Genomic DNA, 18,660 nt, shown 5'->3' with positions numbered 1-18,660 from the left:
ACTCTGAGTCACAAAGCTGGTAGGCAGGGAGAGTGGCTAAGGCCAATTTTTCCTGATTCCTAAGAAACCCAATCCTACAAATTACTGGTTACGTGATCTTGGGCAAGTTACCTAACCTGCTGGTGTGAGTTTACCTGTGAAAGGGAAATCATTCGTCTTCGAGGACTTATAAACTGCCCTTTGCTGAGAAGCAAATGAGTTAGTATCTGTAACATTTTTAGAACAGTAAAATACTCAAGCATTACTTTGTTTCCCATCCATGATCACCTTTGCTCTTTGTCAGGACCCTGGGACCCCTCCCCCTGTAGGTGAAGACACAGGCATGTGAGGGTTGAGATCACACAGGGACTGAAGAATAGGGCCAGGACCAGAACCCAGGTCTCCTAATGTCAGAGGAGTCTAGGCTCCAGGCTGAGGAGATCTGAAGAGCAAGCGGCCTGCCCCAGGCTCAGCCCCTCCCTCCACCCGCAGCTGCCTGCCCTAGGCTCAGCCCCTCCCTCCACCCGCAGCTGCCCTCATGATGGAGGAGCTGAATCCCTACACCAAGATCAGCCCAGCACTGGGTGCAGAACGGCACTCGGTGGGTGCTGTCACAGGCATCGTCCTCCTGCTGTTCCTCATTGTGGTGCTGCTGGGTCTGTTTGCCTGGCGCCGGCGGCGACAGAAAGAGAAGGGCCGAGACCTGGCTCCCCGCGTCTCCTATACACCTGCCATGAGGATGACCAGCACTGACTACTCCCTTTCAGGTAAGGACTGTCTATGTCCCCAGTACCTCCCTCCCACCCCTGCCCTCCACATGCAGCCCAGGAGGAGCCACGTGGTATCCTTAGGGACAACCGAGTTTATTGTTTATGGTGGGTGGTCATGCCTGCAGGGTGGCTGCGGGGGCTGGATGCTCAGACTCTCCTAGAGATAATAGGGGTGGGGAGCAGGAGCTTACTGGGGAAAGGTAGATGGTGTTCCTTAGGGGTGCCATTTCCTGGGTGCCCACTCTGAATAGGTATGATTAGAAGCCTCCTTCCATTTCCCTAGATTTTCCCATCCTTCTCACCAGGCTTCAGCCACAAGAGCACCCACAATAAGCAGTAGTAACTTTCCTAAATGCTCCGGGGGAAACTCCCCAGCCTGATGCCTGTGGCACCTCAGGAAACCTGCCCTGGGGCCCAGCGTCTAGACCCTGTCCCATTATTGCTTCCTTGGTGATGGCCTCAGAGCAACTCTCCCTCTCAGTTCCCAGAGTTGGAAGGGCACAGTGACTGACCTGGGGAAGGCTTGAAAGATTGGGCAATATCCCTCAGGCCAGTCCTGCCAGAATCCAGTCTGTCCACAAACATGGTAACAACTGCAATGGGCATTCTATCTGGGAGTCTGAGAGGGGTGGGGATAGGGCTTTTGGGCCAGATCCTTCCTCTCCCCTAATCCCAGACTGCTGCCTTAGAAATAAGAACAGCTTTGTAGAGAGTTCTCTGGTAGCCTAGCAGATAAGGACTCAGTATTGTCAGTGCCGTGGCTCAGGTTCGATCCCTGGCCTGGGAACTTCCACATGCTGTAGGAATAGCGAAAAAACAAAAACAAAAACAGCTTTTTGCTTCATATTCCATTGAACAGATAAACATAAGAGGTCAGAATGCTCTGAAATTGCCCACAGGCCTGAACCCCAGGAGGGTGGGCCTGTCTGGGTGAGCACAAGGATGATAGCTCTCTCCAGCTAACTCCACTGCTCTCCGCTACCTTGCAGCCTCCTGCACCTTGGACTTAGAAAACCAAGATCACGTCAGTGCATTCCTGCTAGGTGTGGCCTACCATTTGGCCAGCCCTGTGCTAGGCGCTGCAGGATAGACAGAAGCAGCCCAGGTGCAGACCCTGCCTTCAGAGAGCTCCTGGCCTGCATGCCTCCCTGGGTTTCAGCCAAAGCAGATATCCTCTGATGAAATCCCAAAGCTTACAGAGAAGATTTGGGGATTTTTTTCTATGACTAATAAGCAAGGCTGGCCAGGTTTTCCCATGGCATTCCACTGGAATTCCCCAGCCCAGTGTGGAGGTCCTAGAATCTGCAGGAGGGCAGGGCTGAGGCCAGGGGTAGAGGTTCTCTCTATACCCTCACTTCTGGGATCTGACCCTGGGGGAGGCAGGGAAGGGTCAGCTCAGCCCTATGTGGTGACTTAAGGACATCTCAGGCTGCCAAACTAACACTTCGCATGCTGGTACCACCCTCCACACTGGCAAGTCTAACCTGCATCCTGCATGCTGCAAGGAGGGCCACCACAAGGAAAGGGGCAAATCAGGGACTACAGATTTCCAGGGGAGTAGTAGATGCCAGGAAGCTCGGGGGGATGGGGGACTTGGCCATCTTCCACAGAGCACTCTCAAGGCAGCCCAGCCCAAGCATTAGTTTCAGGGGTGTCTCATGCCAGGAGCAGGGATATGATGGTATGTGGCACCTTGTTCTCTTCCCAGATTTGTCTCAAAGTAGCAGCCATGCCCAGTGCTTTTCCAATTCCAGCTACCAAGCACTGGCGTGCGGGGGGCCTGCCACCAGCCAGGCCAGCACTCTGGACAGGAACAGCCCCACCAAGGTACCGGGCCCCTGACTCCCCAGCCCCCATCCACTGTTTTCCCAATGAGTCATCACCTCTGCCCAGGAGAAACTGCACCACCACTACCCCACCCAAGGTCTAGGTGGAACCAACTGCCAGTACAGTAAACATAGCCCAGTGAGCCCATGTAAACACTCTGTGAAGCATGTACCAGGAAGCCAGTAGGTTACATAGGGCCAACAAGTGCCAGGTAACCAGTACACTATCACATGTAACCAACCACAGCATCACTCAGTATAATGTATACCCCATAACCTGTTGTAACCAATGGGTACCAAGTCATGTGATCATCACGTAATCATGCATAGCCTTCTTGTCACACATAACCATGCCACCACTTCTGCCACATGTTAAAATACTACACCACCAACCACTGAAGTATGTTACCAACACCATGTGTGCGACCAGAACATTATGAAGTAACTACTATTGCTCAGGTACCACCTGATATCCTTACATCTGGATGTACTACTTGTTACCAGTACACACCCACCACCATCTGTTGCCATCAGAATTAACACAAGGGACATGAAAACCAAACATCAGCCACAGCCAGTGTTCCCATTAACAGTGAGTCCTGTAAGCCTTCAAGGTCAGGTGTGCACCACCCCCGGACAGGGCCTTCCTTCACAGCTCCCAGCGTAACGCTGGCTGACAGCAGGACTTCTCTCACAGTCAGAGGCCCTTGGACAAGCACACATGTATAGCAAGCCCCCCTGTTGTGCCAGGACCCATAACAGGCAGAGCGAAAGGTTCAGAAATAAGAACAGTCCTAAAGACCATGAGGTTGACAGGTTCTTGCTGCACACCTGCTGACACCCACCTAAGCATGTGCATCTGCATGTGCGTGTGCACACACAGGATGGCAGGACCATTGGGGGTGGGGGGTAGGACAATCCTAGGATTCCTGGCTTCCTCTAACATCCATCCTAGCCCAGAAACATGGACAGGAGCACAGTTTTAATCCTCCAGGCCTCTACCTCACAGCTCTAGGAATCCTTTCTCCCCACCTGCCCCAGAGAAAACGTCCACCAGTCCACAGATCACACCTGCTACCACAAAGCTGGTGGCAGCGCACCCTGAACCCCCTAATAACAATAACATAGATACTATTCAGCCCCAAGGCCATTCTTCAGGGGCTCTCCTCCTCAGTTTTCCTATGGAATGCAAGTGTTGTACACAAGGGTAATTTGAGGTTGATCTGCAAAGTCTGTGGCCATCAGTCCCATACCCAGCTTCACAGCTTTAGGCTTATCTGAGCTGAGGGACAGGAATCTAGAAGTTTCCAAATAGGAGGTCCTTGATTAACTAGAGCCACATTATCAAGGCCACAAAGGATGCCAGGGATGAGAAGCCAAGTCCCTTGTGCCAAGTCATCCTTAGTCGCATTCTAACAGGGAAGCACCAGCTTCCCTCTTTCACTCAACAAAGGGCTGGAGTAATTATTACAGAGTAGTCCACTTGGTGACCCTCTGGCTCACTTCACCCCAGGGGTCTAGAGTGGTTTTGTGTGGTCAAGGACCCCTCAGCCCAGCAGATAGGACATTTATAGCAGAGGTAGGCAACTGTGATGACATGTAAAAGAAATGGGTCTGGGAGCTGAGACCTGAGTTGTAGACCCAGCTCTGTCACTGACCCTGTGTGTGACAATGAGCAGGGCCCACAAGCAGGACTTAGGTCCCCACCTGTGAAATGAGTACAACCATCTTTGCCTCAGCCTATGAGAATGCAGGAAGAGGAAAGCTTGCACCATAAGGGTATCCTACTCTGAAGCTTTCCCTTGGTCAAACGAAAGGGAAAACTCACTCAGCCCAGATGGCAGAGGTGACAGTGATGTTACAGCCAGCACATTGCTCCCTGCTGGAGATGGCCTCACACTGCAGCTCAGACACTGCAGGCACACTTTCTCCCGCAGCTCAGCCCCAGCCAGCTGACTTGCTTCCCCCATCAGAGCTAGCTTAGCTTAGCCAGTTCTTGGTTCTTGAGAGGCCCTGCCTCTGCTCCCCTTTGTCTCAAGGTCCTGGGAACCCAACAGTTTTAGCCCGACAGCTTAGACAGGGTATGTGTTCTGCTCCCACTGGCCTCTACCACACCATAGAAACCTATCATGGAATACCTAGCTCTCCCTTTTCCTCAATCATCTAGGACCTATGTGGGTCAGGGTCATCATAGGGTGAGTGCACAAGGGTGGGCAAGGGCAAAAGCTGGGCTGGGGCATCTCAGAGGTGCTAGGTATTAACTTGCTCTCGTACTCTCCAAACAGCTCAGTAACAAGTCACTTGACAGAGACATGGCAGGCTGGACCCCCTACAGCTATGTGAACGTGTTAGGTCAGTAGTGGTTTGAGTCTGGTCCCCTGCCAAAGTCCCACCCTCTTCTCCTCCCATACTCACAGGGGCCCTATTCCAGGTGCAGGGGAAAGTTAGTACATAAATTTTTTTTTTTTGCTTTTCAGGGCTGCACCCACGGCATATGGAGGTTCCCAGACTAGGGGTCTTATGGGAGCTGTAGCCACCAGCCTACACCACAGCCACAGCAACGCCAGATCCAAGCCGTGTCTGCGACCTACACCACAGCTCACAGCGCAGGGCAATGCCAGATCCTTAACCCACTGAGTGAGGCCAGGGATTGAACCCGCAACCTCATGGTTCCTAATTGAATTTGTTTCCACTGCGCCATGACGGGAACTCCAGTACATAAATGTTAAGCATGGTTTTTTCCCCCAGGGAGAAGGGGTGTGGGGATAAGAAACCCAGGCCCCTATATCAGTTCTCATAAGCAAACGAAGCCAAGATCTCCTTTCATTCTTATATTAGGGGATAGGGAGAGGGTGGCTATGACCCAGGGACCACAAAGGAGAGAGCTAGGGCCCAGATGTGGGGATTCTAGACAGAGGCAAAAGATGCGCTCACCATCTGGGAAAGCCCTACCAAGGTGCCCCTTCCAAGGGCTTCTTCCCTCTGCCCCAGTGTCCTAGCAGGCACCAATTCCTATGTGGGTTGGGGAGTGAGGGGTAGAAAGGCCAATAGCCTTAGCTCTAGTGAACCCCCTCACCCAGCCCTGATGGCTCTAGCTCCTTTGGATGCTACACATAAAAGCCCTAATTCCTTCCAGCCTGCCCCACCCCCTGTATTCTGCACCCCCTGCCTCCACCCCCCCCCCCCCCAAATCATACCAGGGCCCTGGGAATAATGGCTCCTCCCTGTCATTCCTCTCACTAGACTCCCATTTCCAGATCAGTGCCCTGGAGGCCAGGTACCCGCCCGAGGACTTCTACATTGAACTTAGACACCTCAGCCACCCCGCTGAGCTACACTCACCAGGTTAGACTCCCAGCCCCACCCTCTACCCCGGGGCCCCTGAGGTTGTCTTATCTGACCAGACCAGCACCTACCCTAACCCCCATTCCTATCCCCTGACTCACCCCCATGGTCCCAGAACTCTCCCTATTTAAGCCCACCTCTCTCCAACCTAATTAATCTACAAGTCCAATTCCCTGTCTAAAGAAGGAAACCTGTCTGGATCCATCCCCACCCAAAACCACTCCTTTCTCCTCCTATCACTGTCAATGGATATGGACAAACCTGCAACTGGTATTAGGTAAAGAGGACACAACATAACTGTACTCCCTACAGGCCACAGAATACAACCCATGGCTATTGATAAATAACTTGGAGATGGCAACATCTTTGGCATTCTTTGCACCAGTGGATGTGGATGACAGACAGTTGGCTCTCTAGCCAAAAAGACCAGTGTCTCCCAGAGAGAAACCCCAGACCAAGCTCTCCCAGATCATAGGGTACAGTTGTTGAGCAGGGATCTAGAGAGGCTGAGGCAGGATGTATCACCAACATCCACTGTGAGCATTTAGTAGGCTCAAACCTGGTAGCTTGGGAAAGATGCAAAAACAAGACTTGGAAAGTCAGTCCTGCTAATGGGAGGATGATGGGTAGGAATTACAAGAGTAGGTGCCATAGGTTTTTTTGAGTGCAATGAATGAACAGAGAATCTGGCCTCCCAACAAAGTAAGCCCCCCTACCTGTAAAGGGCACACTGGACAACCTGGGCCTGAGTTGAGGCTCTAGCTGGTTTCTAGAGCTCACGTGAAATGCAACTCTACCAACCCCTGCGGGTCTTTGGGTCCAATAGCACTAATTATAGTGAAGGTTCTGAATTCATCTACCTGTTACAACAGGCATGGGCTGCAAAAACCATGGGCTTATACCCAGGAAGCTGTGTTCCTGGCTGGGAGCGCTGTAGGCAGTGCCCACGACAGTCAACAAGTCCACCAATTACAACCCCCCCCCACACACACATACCACCCTGTACCTCTTTCCACTGGGAGCATCCTCTCAGCTCAGCTCTCACTCTTCAACCAGTGTGGCCAGAGCCACCACATGCTGTCAACTTTTGACTTAAACCTAGGCAGGCTGGTGGTCAATGGGAGAGAATACTCGAGGACATCGGTGCTCTAGTCACATCTCAACTTTTCACTTGTTGGTGTGGTCTCAGATGAGTCGCTGCCCTCCTGTGACTGTTTCCTGCTCTATAAAAAGGTTAAAAGTGAACAGTCTAGTCTTCCTCCCTTGGGGAGGGTAAAGGAAGCCCTTGTCTAGTACAAAGTGCTGAAATAATGCCAGGGATACAGACTGCCACAGTCATGTTTCTGAAGGGCGCAGGTACCTAGAGGCCCTTTAGAAGACTGGCAAACTTGAAAAAGACTTGAACCATCTAGCTCTGCTCTATTACTCACTGATGTGTGGAAGACAGAGAGAGAGGAATAGATTCTAGCAAATTCAACTAGAAAACTCTATATGGAAGAGGTAGGGGGAGGTATCCAAACAGCCACAGGTTGGTCTTCAGTGTCAGAAACTAGGAGGAGTCAAGTGGAGTCAAACTGTATTTAGTAAGCACTTGCTGCATGCCTTGCCTTATTATAGTGCATCTTTGGTTAAAAGCTGGGAAAGGAAAAAAAAAAAAAAAAAAAAGGCCTTGACTGTGAGCCCAAGTCATTACTGTCCCAAACTAAAAATACCAGACAGTTTCTTTTTGGAGCTTGGTCCCTGAAGCTTTATGCCCTTCCTGCCTCTGGCTGGGGCTCAGGACTGTGCATTGTGGGAGCCTAGGATAAACTGTGACAGCCAAAAGGGAAAAAAGAAATCCTTGGGATTGAAAAACACTGGTAATACTGTTCAAAGACAACTCTCAATTATGTGCAAATGAGAATGACTATACATCCTGGAGAGATGACTAATCAAGTACGTCAGCTACCTGTCCACCTCCCTCTGGTTCTCTTCAATTGAACTTTGGATCCAGAAAGGGAGAAGTAAGACCCGCGCTACAAGGTGAGAAACAGTCTTCAATCACATTCCACAGTCCAAGAGAACTAGGATTGGGAATGTCATACACCCTTCCCACAAGCCAAGAACTGGTTCTGATTCATTCCTTATCCTCTAGTTTTGGAGCTTGGAACTTCACCTACAGTGACTGTAGGTGGCATGAGAACTGCCTTTGATTACCTCCTGGAAGACATTCAGAGTGAAGGTTAAAGAGCAGTAGTGCTAAATATGCCTGGGGGCGGGGGTGTAGCTCATTATTACTGCTTAGGAGCTTTTAAAGAATTACTGTATGGTCAAGATGCTTTAGAGTAGATTAAACCCAGAATAATTTTCTAGCAGTAAAGAACTATTTATTTTCTGGACAGGGGAGAAAGAGGAAAAAAAGAAAGAAAAAGTAAAGAACACATGACGTCTAATTAAACCTCATTCACCCCCATATTTTCCTTTTCTTTTACCATTTTTATGCAGGTGCTTGTGGAATGGATAGACGTCAGAACACATACATTATGGACAAAGGCTTCAAAGGTAGAGTATCCAATCTTGACGTCCCATTACAAAGGGCTTAACAAGATAAGGAGTGCAGATCTGAAATGGCCAGGAATTCTACCAGAGACAAACTGTGCATCTCCCCCACCCTCCCCCAAAAAGTTAAAGACCACAGGACCTGGGGCTGCTGGGTAGCTCTGCCCAGGAAGAGCAATCATAATAATAATCATTTCATCTTTTGATTTCAGTTGCACCTGCTTAGCAAACGCTTGTGGGTTTTTTATAGATGCCAACTAAATGTCTTCAGAAATGTAGAACGTCATTATCCAACCAATTAGTATGAGTTAAATTGATTATAAAATCTGAAATAAAGTCAATCTACCTGCCCCAGAGACCTCTTGTCATTGCACTGGCGAGGAATGCCACCCTGCACCTGCCGGCTTTCTGGGGCACAAGGAATGAAGCTGATAACTTGTGTTAATATTGTACAGCAAGCACTCTTACCCTCACGAGATCTCTGCCCCAGAGAGCAGGAATGCCAGGACTAATCCTTCAACACGTGGGAACTGCAAATCATGTCATCCTTCTAGGAAGTATACAGGTAAAGCCAAAGATGAAAGGTCAGGTCCTACCCTAGGCATGGGACCTAGGTTTAAAATGACAGAATGTGTGAAGTAAGTGGCTTTGAAATTATGTCACTTATTAACTATGACCAACCTTTCCAAGGCCCAGTTTCCTTATCTGCAAGGTTGGGACAAGTATGCTTGTCCTACAGTCTAATAGGGTTATCCTGAGTATCTTATAAAATCACAGATTAGAAGTATTTATGCATATTATAAATGGTATTAATGTAATAGAACTGTCCTTTTGTCTCTGAGGTCTATTTTAAAAAGATTCAGTCAAATTTAAAGAGGTTTGACCTGCAGCAACAATCCCAGTGGATGGCCTACATCTAGCTGTGCACTGGAATCATCTGGAAAGCTTGTTAAAGATACAGATGTTCAAGAGTTCTCCAGTGGCTTAGTAGGTTAAAAATCCAACATTGTTACTGCTATGTCTCAGGTCACAGAGTGCAGTGGCACAGGTTCAAGCCCTGGCCAGGGAATTTCTGCATGCCACGGGCATGGCCAAAACAACAACAAAAAACAAAATACAGCTGCTCACATGTTGGATTCTGATGCAGTAAATCTAAAGTGGGACCTTTTCTGACAAGAGCCTCAGAGTATCCTTCTGTAGCACATCACCCAGCTAACACTTAGAAATTACTTATCTAGACTGACAAATTTCCCAGATTACTAGTCTTTCAAACTTAGCTTTAGATACACCCAAGACACAACCATATCTTAACCAAAGAGAACTAGTCATCTACAGGAATTCCATCCCTTGCTGGGATTGTTATTAGAAGTGGGGTGAGCTAGGGATGGGTAGTAGTAAAAATTGTGTTCTGAACAACAGAGCAGAAAGGACAAGTCTCCATTAAGTACCTGTCAGGACGTGCATCACCCAAGAGAATGATCTGAGGACAGGAGGTCAACCCACAGGCTCCCCTGGCCACCCAAAGGATGCAGCGCTCTTGAGAGCATCATTCTGGCAATTTTTTTGGTTCATTTTCTCTGAAACTATCCAAATAAAGGCAAGCACCATTAGTGTAGATGAGACTAAACAACAGAAAAGACAACTCTACTGTTTTATCACTGTGACCTGGGACCTCAGTTTCTTTCTCAAAGAGGCGTGGGGATTGGACAGAAACATCTCTAAGCCCTTTCTAGTTCTCAGAATACATATGACGCAATCTTAAATAAGCTCTGACAGGCCCAGACACCTCCATACATGAGCATACAACTTCCCTATGCATTTTGTTGTCCTGCGTGTTGTGATTAGAGTAGCTACTTTCAGACTTGCAGCCGTAACTGTAAAAGAAAGCTAAGGACCCAGCAGTGTCTCAGCCTTGGTGTCATTCATTCCTGTTTTGGGAGATCATACAGCTGAGCCTCTGAGTACAGGGGAGGCCTAGCAGGCTAGCAGTCAGATTTCATTTCACCACTCTGGCTATAATCCCCCTTTAAGTTATAAAGAAAAGAGGGCCTATTGGCAAATGTACCAGCAGGTGTTAGGGACCAACACATCAGGACAAAAGAGGAAAATGGAACATCACAGTTAAGAAGTTTACAGAAACACTTGTCAAAGACATGGAATAATCCCCGTAACTGGCAGAACTTCCAAAATATAAACATTTAATAACCTAGTTTGTACCAGGAATGGAATTACTTCCTGTAACTACTAGGCCAAACCAAATCATAACCACTAAGCATTAAGAGTCTTAGTGCTCTCGGAGTTCCCGTCGTGGCACAGTGGTAAACGAATCCGACTAGGAACCATGAGGTTGCGGGTTCGATCCCTGGCCTCGTTCAGTGGGTTTCTGATCCGGTGTTGCCTGTGACCTGTGGTGTAGGTTGCAGAGGCAGCTCGGATCCCGCGTTGCTGTGGCTCTGGCGTAGGCCGGTGGCTACAGCTCCGATTAGACCCCTAGCCTGGGTACCTCCATATGCCACGGGAGCGGCCCAAGAAATAGCAAAAAGACAAAAAAAAAAAAAAGAGTCTTAGTGTTCTCTGAACTCAGCAGGAAAGAGCTCTGGCCTGGGAGTGTAAAGATTTGAGTTCTAGTCCTGGTTCTTGCTGTGGGGCACTGACCTAGATCACAGTGTTGTTTGCTGAGTCTTGGTTTCTTCCTCTAATAGGACAGGATTGTATGAGCGCTCTAACAAAGGCCCTTTCCAGCTCTGACATTCTAAGTCTTAATCTAATGCAGTCAATTCTCCCTCTTTCCCCTCTTACTGAAGCCCTCCACCATTATCATCCTGGAGGTTGTGTAAAACCAGACTGCCGTGCTACCCCTATTTTGCCTCTAAACACCTTTTCATCTTTCCTTCCCCTCCTCAGCAATGATTCTAAAGCAGACCGCCTTGCGTCAACTCTCATCTGTCAGGTTTTTCCAAGTGCTCTAGAAGAACTCCTCCCCACTACTCACGATCACCTTTATGGCCCTGAAACCCTGGATCCCACTGTCGCTGCCACTTTCTCCACCTGTATGCTCCTTGCTAATCTAACCTCCAAGTCTCTTCTTGCAGTAAACATATCTTAGAAGGAGTCAGGAGCCCAGTGACATCCTAAAAATTTTTCTCGGCCAATGTGGTTCTCCTTCTGACCCTGCCATCTCCCCTTTCCTCTCCCCTGATCCTTCTCTCTCAATCAAAAGAAGGATGAGAATTTATGAAGATGCTTCAATTAGCTCATTGTAAAGGCTCCTTCTGCCTCTGATATTATATGGCTGTATGGGATTTGGGGGAGGTAAGAACTATATGAGAAACAATGACAGGACATTATAGAGCCAAACCTTCAGCCTTGATGCTAATTACAGGCTTGGAGGAGTGACTCCCCAGAGCTTGAGTAGCCTTGGTTGATGCTTCCCCTTTCTCTGCAACATGCCCTGAAGTACAGAGACTGGTATAGAGATGGGGCTATAAAAAGATGAGGAAGTGTCTTAGAGCAGCTGGTTATTCTTCCCCTTACCCCACCCTCCCTCAGGGCAGGCAGGTGGATGACTCAGCTGGAGAAAAGCAGCTTCCTGAAGTATACTTTTCCAGCTGGCCTTGCCCTTCCCCTCCCTCCAGTTCTCAGAAATAGAATTCAGATCATTCCATAGTTCAATACTCTTCCACCACCACCACCTTAACACACACACACACACACACACACACACACACACTCTCTCTCTCTCTCTCTCTCTCTCCCTCTGTCTTCTACATCCTTTGTCTTTACCTCTGGCCCCTTTATGGATGATACAGCTTCTCCCTGAGACAAACCTTACTCCTGCAAACCCTAACTTCTCTTTTTATCCATTTAGGTGCATCCCCTGCTGCAGAGGAAACAATTTATGTCTCCAAACCTGAAAGCAGCCCTGATTATTCTCATGGAAATAAGCAGGGCACTACTGTTGGCTGAGGCTCTGTTAGGCATTGAGCTAGAGCTTCAAGTCTCTCCCACTGCCATAATAATCGGTCATTGGATGTCCACGAAAAGCTTAGAGCTTTCTCTGCAGGACTTGGCCCCACAGATAAAAGGTAGTGAAGCTGTTACATTTAGGATACAAAACAGGAGTTCCAGGTAACAAGATGTGACAGAAAACACCTTGACTAGGTATCAGAGAAGGCAAGAGCTGGGTCCTAACTTCACTACTTACTAACATTATGCAAACTTTATGGGCTTTAGTTTCCTCATTTCTAAGGTTGTAATACTAGTCTTTCCTGCCCAGCCCCCACCCCCGCCCCATACTGATGGAACAAGTGTCAAATGATCTAACCAGAATGAGTAAAGACCAGCTATACGTGCTACAAAGTGAGCTACTGCTATTCCTCAAATTTTAGAAAATATGCAACTGGCTCAGCTGCCAGTCAAAGTAAGGGGATGTGCCTGCATGGGGAGGAGGGGAGAGGTTTAGGACTTTCCACTCAGGAGATAGCCCTTCTTTAAGCAGTACTAGTAATCCTCAGCTTCCACAGGAGCAGCTGAATCATACTGCCTTCCTACTTCACTGCTAAGTTTAAGAGGACCCAGAGTGGGACCAATGGGCCAGCTGGGACTCCTCCACTTACCCCCACTCCCTTGTACTAAGAAACATAATACTCACTAGAGGCAGTTTCATGTGGCTCGGGCAGATCATGGCCCTGGATCCACTGCCACGTTTTCCCTCATGAGAGCCTCACCAGCAGCTGGGCCAATCCAGCCTCCTTTTAGTCCTTGCTGGGGCTGGCTGGGACTGTTCATTGTCTAGCAAGAATGTTTTCTCTTCTTCTCTAAGGTTCTATGCTAGAGAGGCCACAGTCTAAGACAGGACCCAAGGCCCACATCTCTATTGTGGGCTAAGATATGATCCAAAGTGCTCTGAGCCTGATTCTGAAGCTTGCCCTAATACTGATGAGCAGTGTGACCTGGGGAAGTCACTTCCCTATTCAAACCTCAATTTCCTCATAAGCAATAAAGGGGGAGGGAGAATAGTAATTGTTCTGCCTACAGGTGAAGGAACTAATGGGTGAATGTACTTTGTGTACAAGATTGAGGATATGTTACCTGATGAAACAAACCTAACCCTATACTAACAAAAAAGTAAATCCCCTCCCAACCAGTTGCCTGTTATGGGAGAAAAGCCTACTGTGGTGGCACAAATTTCAATTACTTCAGTCTCATGGAGTGTTCTGCTCTCACTGGACCAAGGTACATCTAGTCACCCCTTGAATTACTTTACCTCTTTCTCTTTTTTACATTTTCACTAATTCCACAAGTTGGAGGTAGAAAGCATAGATAAATAGCAGCCCCAAATGTAATTTGTGGTGGTTCTAGTGAAAGATCATCCAAGAAATTTACCATTTGCTAGCACTTACAGAAATTTAGGGTTGAGAAATACAGAAATCTCACCATCTGTTACCCCTTATAGAAATGTAGGCTTCTTAGCCCCTGCAACTCAGTGCTTATTTCTAGATCCCTTTGGCTGGCAGAACCTCACAGAAGGATGAGGGCTAGAGCTGCCAGATTAGAGTCTCCTGATTTTTCTGGCCAAGTCCTGCATCATTTGAAATGATCTATAGGAGGCAGTAATCTTCCCCCAAAAGGGAAAATGGCAGAGGGTGAAGAAAGGGGGTTCCCCTTTCCTTCTGACTCCCAGTTACGAAGAGAATCTTCTTCCTCCATGAGCTACAGTTACTTTCCTTCTTTGTTGGAAACTACCTTGCATCCTTTTATACATCAACATACCCTGAAGTCTTGGGGATGATGCACCTGAGACACGGGGCAGGAGAAGCAGCATGAGCTCTCCTAGTGTCAGAGAAAGAAAGATACTAAAATAGATTCCAGTTAGCATTCATGAGTAAGTGACCCCAGAGGATATACTGTAGGCTTGCTAGAAAACAGGAACTTTCCAAAGCTGTCTCAAGACTAAAGTGCTTTTTTATATCTCCTTTACACTTCAGCCAGCCCTCTCTCTGATCATAAGCTTCTCAAGAGCAGGGATATCACCAGTTTGCTGCCTAAAGGTTGCCAAATTGCTGACACTTGTGCCAACTTACACACTTACTTCTGAGCCTAAGCTTAGTCATCAAAAAGAATTCAGAAAAAGAATGCTATCACAGAGAACACACAGGCCAATGAGTCTCGGGGCATGGATTCAAGTCCTGGCACACCACTCATGAGCTGTATGACCTTAGCCAAGTCACTTAATCTCTCTGGGCCATCATCCTATAAAATGCAAACAACCACCTATCCTTGCAGGATTTTGTAAAAATTAAATAACATATGAAAGCTTATTTTGAATATCTTGAATTAATCTTTCTGATGCTATCCCTGACTACTAAAACAAAAATGTTTCCATCCACCCCCCCCCAAAAAAATCCTAAGTTTATTTAGAAAGAGAACGCTGTTTACCTAGGAAAGCACTCCTCAATACATTTAATAAGTGAACTTTGGATTATCACAGGCTTTACAAGTTCAGGATCCTGAAAGAACATAGACTTGACTGCAGTCTGCTTTTGGTATTTAAATTAAGTCTTATGTCTCTTTGCTTGTCCTAAGAAATCTCTCTTGCCTTGCAGATTACATGAAAGAATCCGTGTGCAGTTCTAGCACTTGTTCTTTGAATAGCAGTGAAAACCCTTACGCCACAATTAAGGACCCACCTATCCTCACCTGCAAGCTTCCAGAAAGCAGCTATGTAGAAATGAAATCGCCTGTGCACAGGGGGTCTCCATACACAGATGTGCCATCCTTGTCAACATCTAATAAAAATATATATGAAGTTGGTAGGTGTCTCAAATAAGTAACTTAGTAAAATCAGGGCACTAGTACAGCATCTAAAGTAAAAACAAGCCCTCCCCCTGTCTTGAAAATACCTCCTTCTGTTGTTGCTTTTTAAGGAATCCAAAGTGAACTGTCTTTCCCCGGACTGCCCTCCTCTCTCCTACAGGAAATAAAATTTTTGTGCCAACTCTGCTTTAAAAAAAAAAAAAAAAAAACACTAAAACTACTATGAAGCAGAAATATGGGGGGTAGGGAGTCAGTACACAAACACATACACTCTGACTGATTGTTGATACAAATTCCTGTTTAAAAAGAAAACAATCAGAATAGATGTTTGCAAATTTCTAAATCACCTTCTACTTTCTCCCAGTTTAAACCATCTCCCCTATTTTTAGGATATTCTAAGTCCTTAAGTTTTGACCAGAGTTTGGGACTGATAGCACGCTCACTTCGGTTCTCCATCCCTTAAACAAGACTCAGTCCTAAACCTCATGCATTTGTCATAGATTTATAAATCCCCGGCTTCTCATCCCACCAAGTTAAGTAGAACTGTGTTCTCCACAACAAGGCAACCAAAGCTAATCTGTTCTCTGAACTCATTTTTCACTATATTCCTTAGAGCCCACAGTCAGTGTGGTCCAAGAAGGCCGTGGTTGTAACTCCAGCTATATCCAGAATCCATACGACCTACCTAGGAACAGCCATATTCCTGGTCATTATGACCTCCTCCCAGTAAGACAGAGCCCTGCCAATGGGCCCTCCCAGGACAAGCAGTCTTAAGAGGGAGAAGCCTCTCTCTTGCTATGTACTCTGCTGAATATTCTCTGACTCTCTGAAAGAAGACAATCCTTTGACTTGAAATAATGGTCCAGACTGACTCCAGCTGCGTGTTAGTCATAACGTTCACCTGGAACTAAAGAAGAGCTTCCAAAAGGGACTGGAGTAATTGTTCAAAAGGTCCTTCACAAAGGCAAATTCTACTACTCACCCACCCCCAACCCCAAATGCCCTGGAGTATATGAGTCTTTTAAAACATTTAAGATATAGCTACTCATCAACATCAGCTTGTATGTATTTATAAGTTAAAATCATCTGAAATTGATGCTTAGAAAGCATGTAGCATAGGTTTTACCAAACTTTCCTAGGGGTAATGGGGACTGGGGAAGAGACAGGATTATTTTAAAACATCTGAAATACATATGTTCTTTTGGTTCCTGTTACCATCAACATGTTTCATTTCTTAAGACAATTAGTAGATGGACACAAACTGTGCCAATATCAATCCTAAAGTACCTGTACATATATGCCAGGTCAAATTATAACAGCCAGGATTACAGAGTTTAGGATATAGTCTAACACTGACAACTTCTATTTTTTTAAATAAGACTTTAATAAATACAAACTAACTTTCCCTCTTCTGCCCCTGGTAGTAGGAGGAAAAACAGTTTCCAAAGTACAGCAGCCTCTTGCAGTCTAAAAGAAAGATTTTTAGCCTGGCTTTACCAGATCTTGCCAATTCAAAGTTTAAAAACATTGCAAGTCAGTCCTGGCCTTGTCATTATCTCCTTAGTCCATCCAACACCTGAGTCATTCCATGTGAAAGAGAACTCTGGGATGATGCTTAAGCAAGCAGTCACAGACTGTTATGAATTCAATATTCCTAAAAACATTCTTTGGCCTCCCAAATTTATTTGGTTGGCATTCCTTGACTCAGAAGAGTACTTGCTTTCAAGCATTTCTTCATAAGTCTTGAGCTTGATATAGTATGAAGCCTAAAAGTGTAGTGCAAAGTAGACAAAAGTGGATATAGGAAGTTTAAGTTGTGTAAAGTACATTATGCTTTTTGATGGCACTAAATGAAATGATCAAAGAAAGAATGGATGGTAATCAATTGCTGTAACATGATGTAAAAACTTAGCATATAAGTAGATGAAATATTTCTACCTTCTGACCACCACCTACTGAGATGGACAAAAATGTATTACAAGGAGCTAATCTCCAAATAACCAGTATTCAGATGTATCTACATCTTCCACTACAAATGAATATAAGCTAAGGGGCTCAGATTAGTTAAAATGGAGCCACTCTCAAGCTCTCAAGAGGGCCTCCTCAGAAGAATTAAAGATCAAAAGGGCAAACCAGGGAAACTAATGGCCACCCCATATACCACTCCATTCTCTGAGTAACAGTCTAGCCAGTAAAAAATACTTCCAAAAAGGTATACAGAAGAGGAACTAAATGACTGTAAATGACTGCAAAGCTGGAACAGCTGCTACAGGAAGTGTGGGAGTTTTGAAGCCCTTGGTACACATTGGAAGTCTGCCATGGAACCCATTAGTTAGGGCAATAGCCAGCAAAAATGAGAAAATAAATAAACGAGTAAATCCCCCCTCTCCCGATTCACTCAAGGCTTAAGCAAATTTTATTGTTAAAATATAATACTTACATGAATGCTGCATGTGTGCATGGGAACAAGTGATCAGCAGTAGCAAATTTACTTTCCCAAAAAGCCTTATTAAAATATAAATATTAGAAAACTACTTCATAGGCCCAAGTGAATATTTCTCATACCTATGTAGAAAGAAATATAGATAAGAGACTTACCTCAGTATTTCAGGACAGCAAGTGCTCACTTCGTCAAGTAAGGATCAAGAAGCATGGTGAAGTCAGATCAGCAGGAGAAACTTCATCTTACTTCCAGATTTTATCTTCTTCCCTTACCCTGCATGTACGGTAACTGCTGCCTGGCAAACTACAAATAGCAGCATCACTCAAGTTTCACCTCTTTTTTGCCAACTATCTTCTGGACAAAATTCAGCAAGAGGTGGCATGATGGAATTGATGGGTCAAGAGTGTTACTTGCCCTCTCTGGATTCCTTTTTTCCCCATGTGTTAAAAAAAAAAAAAAAAAAAAGGAAGAGGCAGAGAGGGTTAACAACCCTTCAACTCTAGCATTCTATGATTTCTAATAAAATGTAATACAGCTCAGATCAGGCAATACAGTGGAGAAGGGGAAGGCAGAGAGTGTGATTAATTTAGTGTGACAATGGCTGCCTTCACATATCTAAGAGTTACTGGTAAAAGACATTTCAATCTAACAGAGCAACTATCAGGAACTTCTGTTTAGCACTGACACAAACAGGTCTATAGTCAACCTAAACATGTGCACTGTGCATTTTATTGGCAACTTGGAAAGATCTGTTCAATTATTTTTACAGAAATTAAGTTTTCACTCAAAGTGATGTACATACAACTCAAATGAATAAGGAATACACAATTGTACAATAGCGTAAGTGCAACTATGAAATGGCAATACTTTTTTAAGCAACCCAGATTTGTAATATATTTGTTCACTGTGCAGAGGGATCATTCCTTGTACAAAATAAAATGAA

The 18,660-nt window shown here is 46.0% G+C and overlaps 1 protein-coding gene across 4 annotated transcripts in view; it reads left to right on the top strand.

Annotated features, from left to right (window-relative positions):
* The window catches only part of MEGF11 (multiple EGF like domains 11), a 69,881-nt gene extending 51,224 nt beyond the window's left edge, over positions 1–18,657 (top strand). The window contains exons 13-17 of one of the 4 annotated variants that reach the window (XM_047767117.1): positions 510–746; positions 2,458–2,576; positions 5,819–5,920; positions 8,405–8,461; positions 15,064–15,128. In XM_047767117.1, coding sequence (XP_047623073.1) covers positions 510–746; positions 2,458–2,576; positions 5,819–5,920; positions 8,405–8,461; positions 15,064–15,072 — 524 coding nt within the window. In that variant the 3' untranslated portion in view covers positions 15,073–15,128. Of the gene's footprint in view, positions 1–509; positions 747–2,457; positions 2,577–4,860; positions 4,928–5,818; positions 5,921–8,404; positions 8,462–15,063 lie in introns of those variants that run through there. The other 3 variants (XM_047767119.1, XM_047767120.1, XM_047767118.1) reach the window with 3 other exon arrangements.
* The last annotated feature ends 3 nt before the right edge of the window (positions 18,658–18,660 follow it).

The sequence above is a fragment of the Phacochoerus africanus genome, chromosome 2 (assembly GCF_016906955.1).
Source record: "Phacochoerus africanus isolate WHEZ1 chromosome 2, ROS_Pafr_v1, whole genome shotgun sequence".
NCBI lineage: Eukaryota > Metazoa > Chordata > Mammalia > Artiodactyla > Suidae > Phacochoerus > Phacochoerus africanus.
This window is presented reverse-complemented; position numbering and strand designations above follow the sequence as displayed.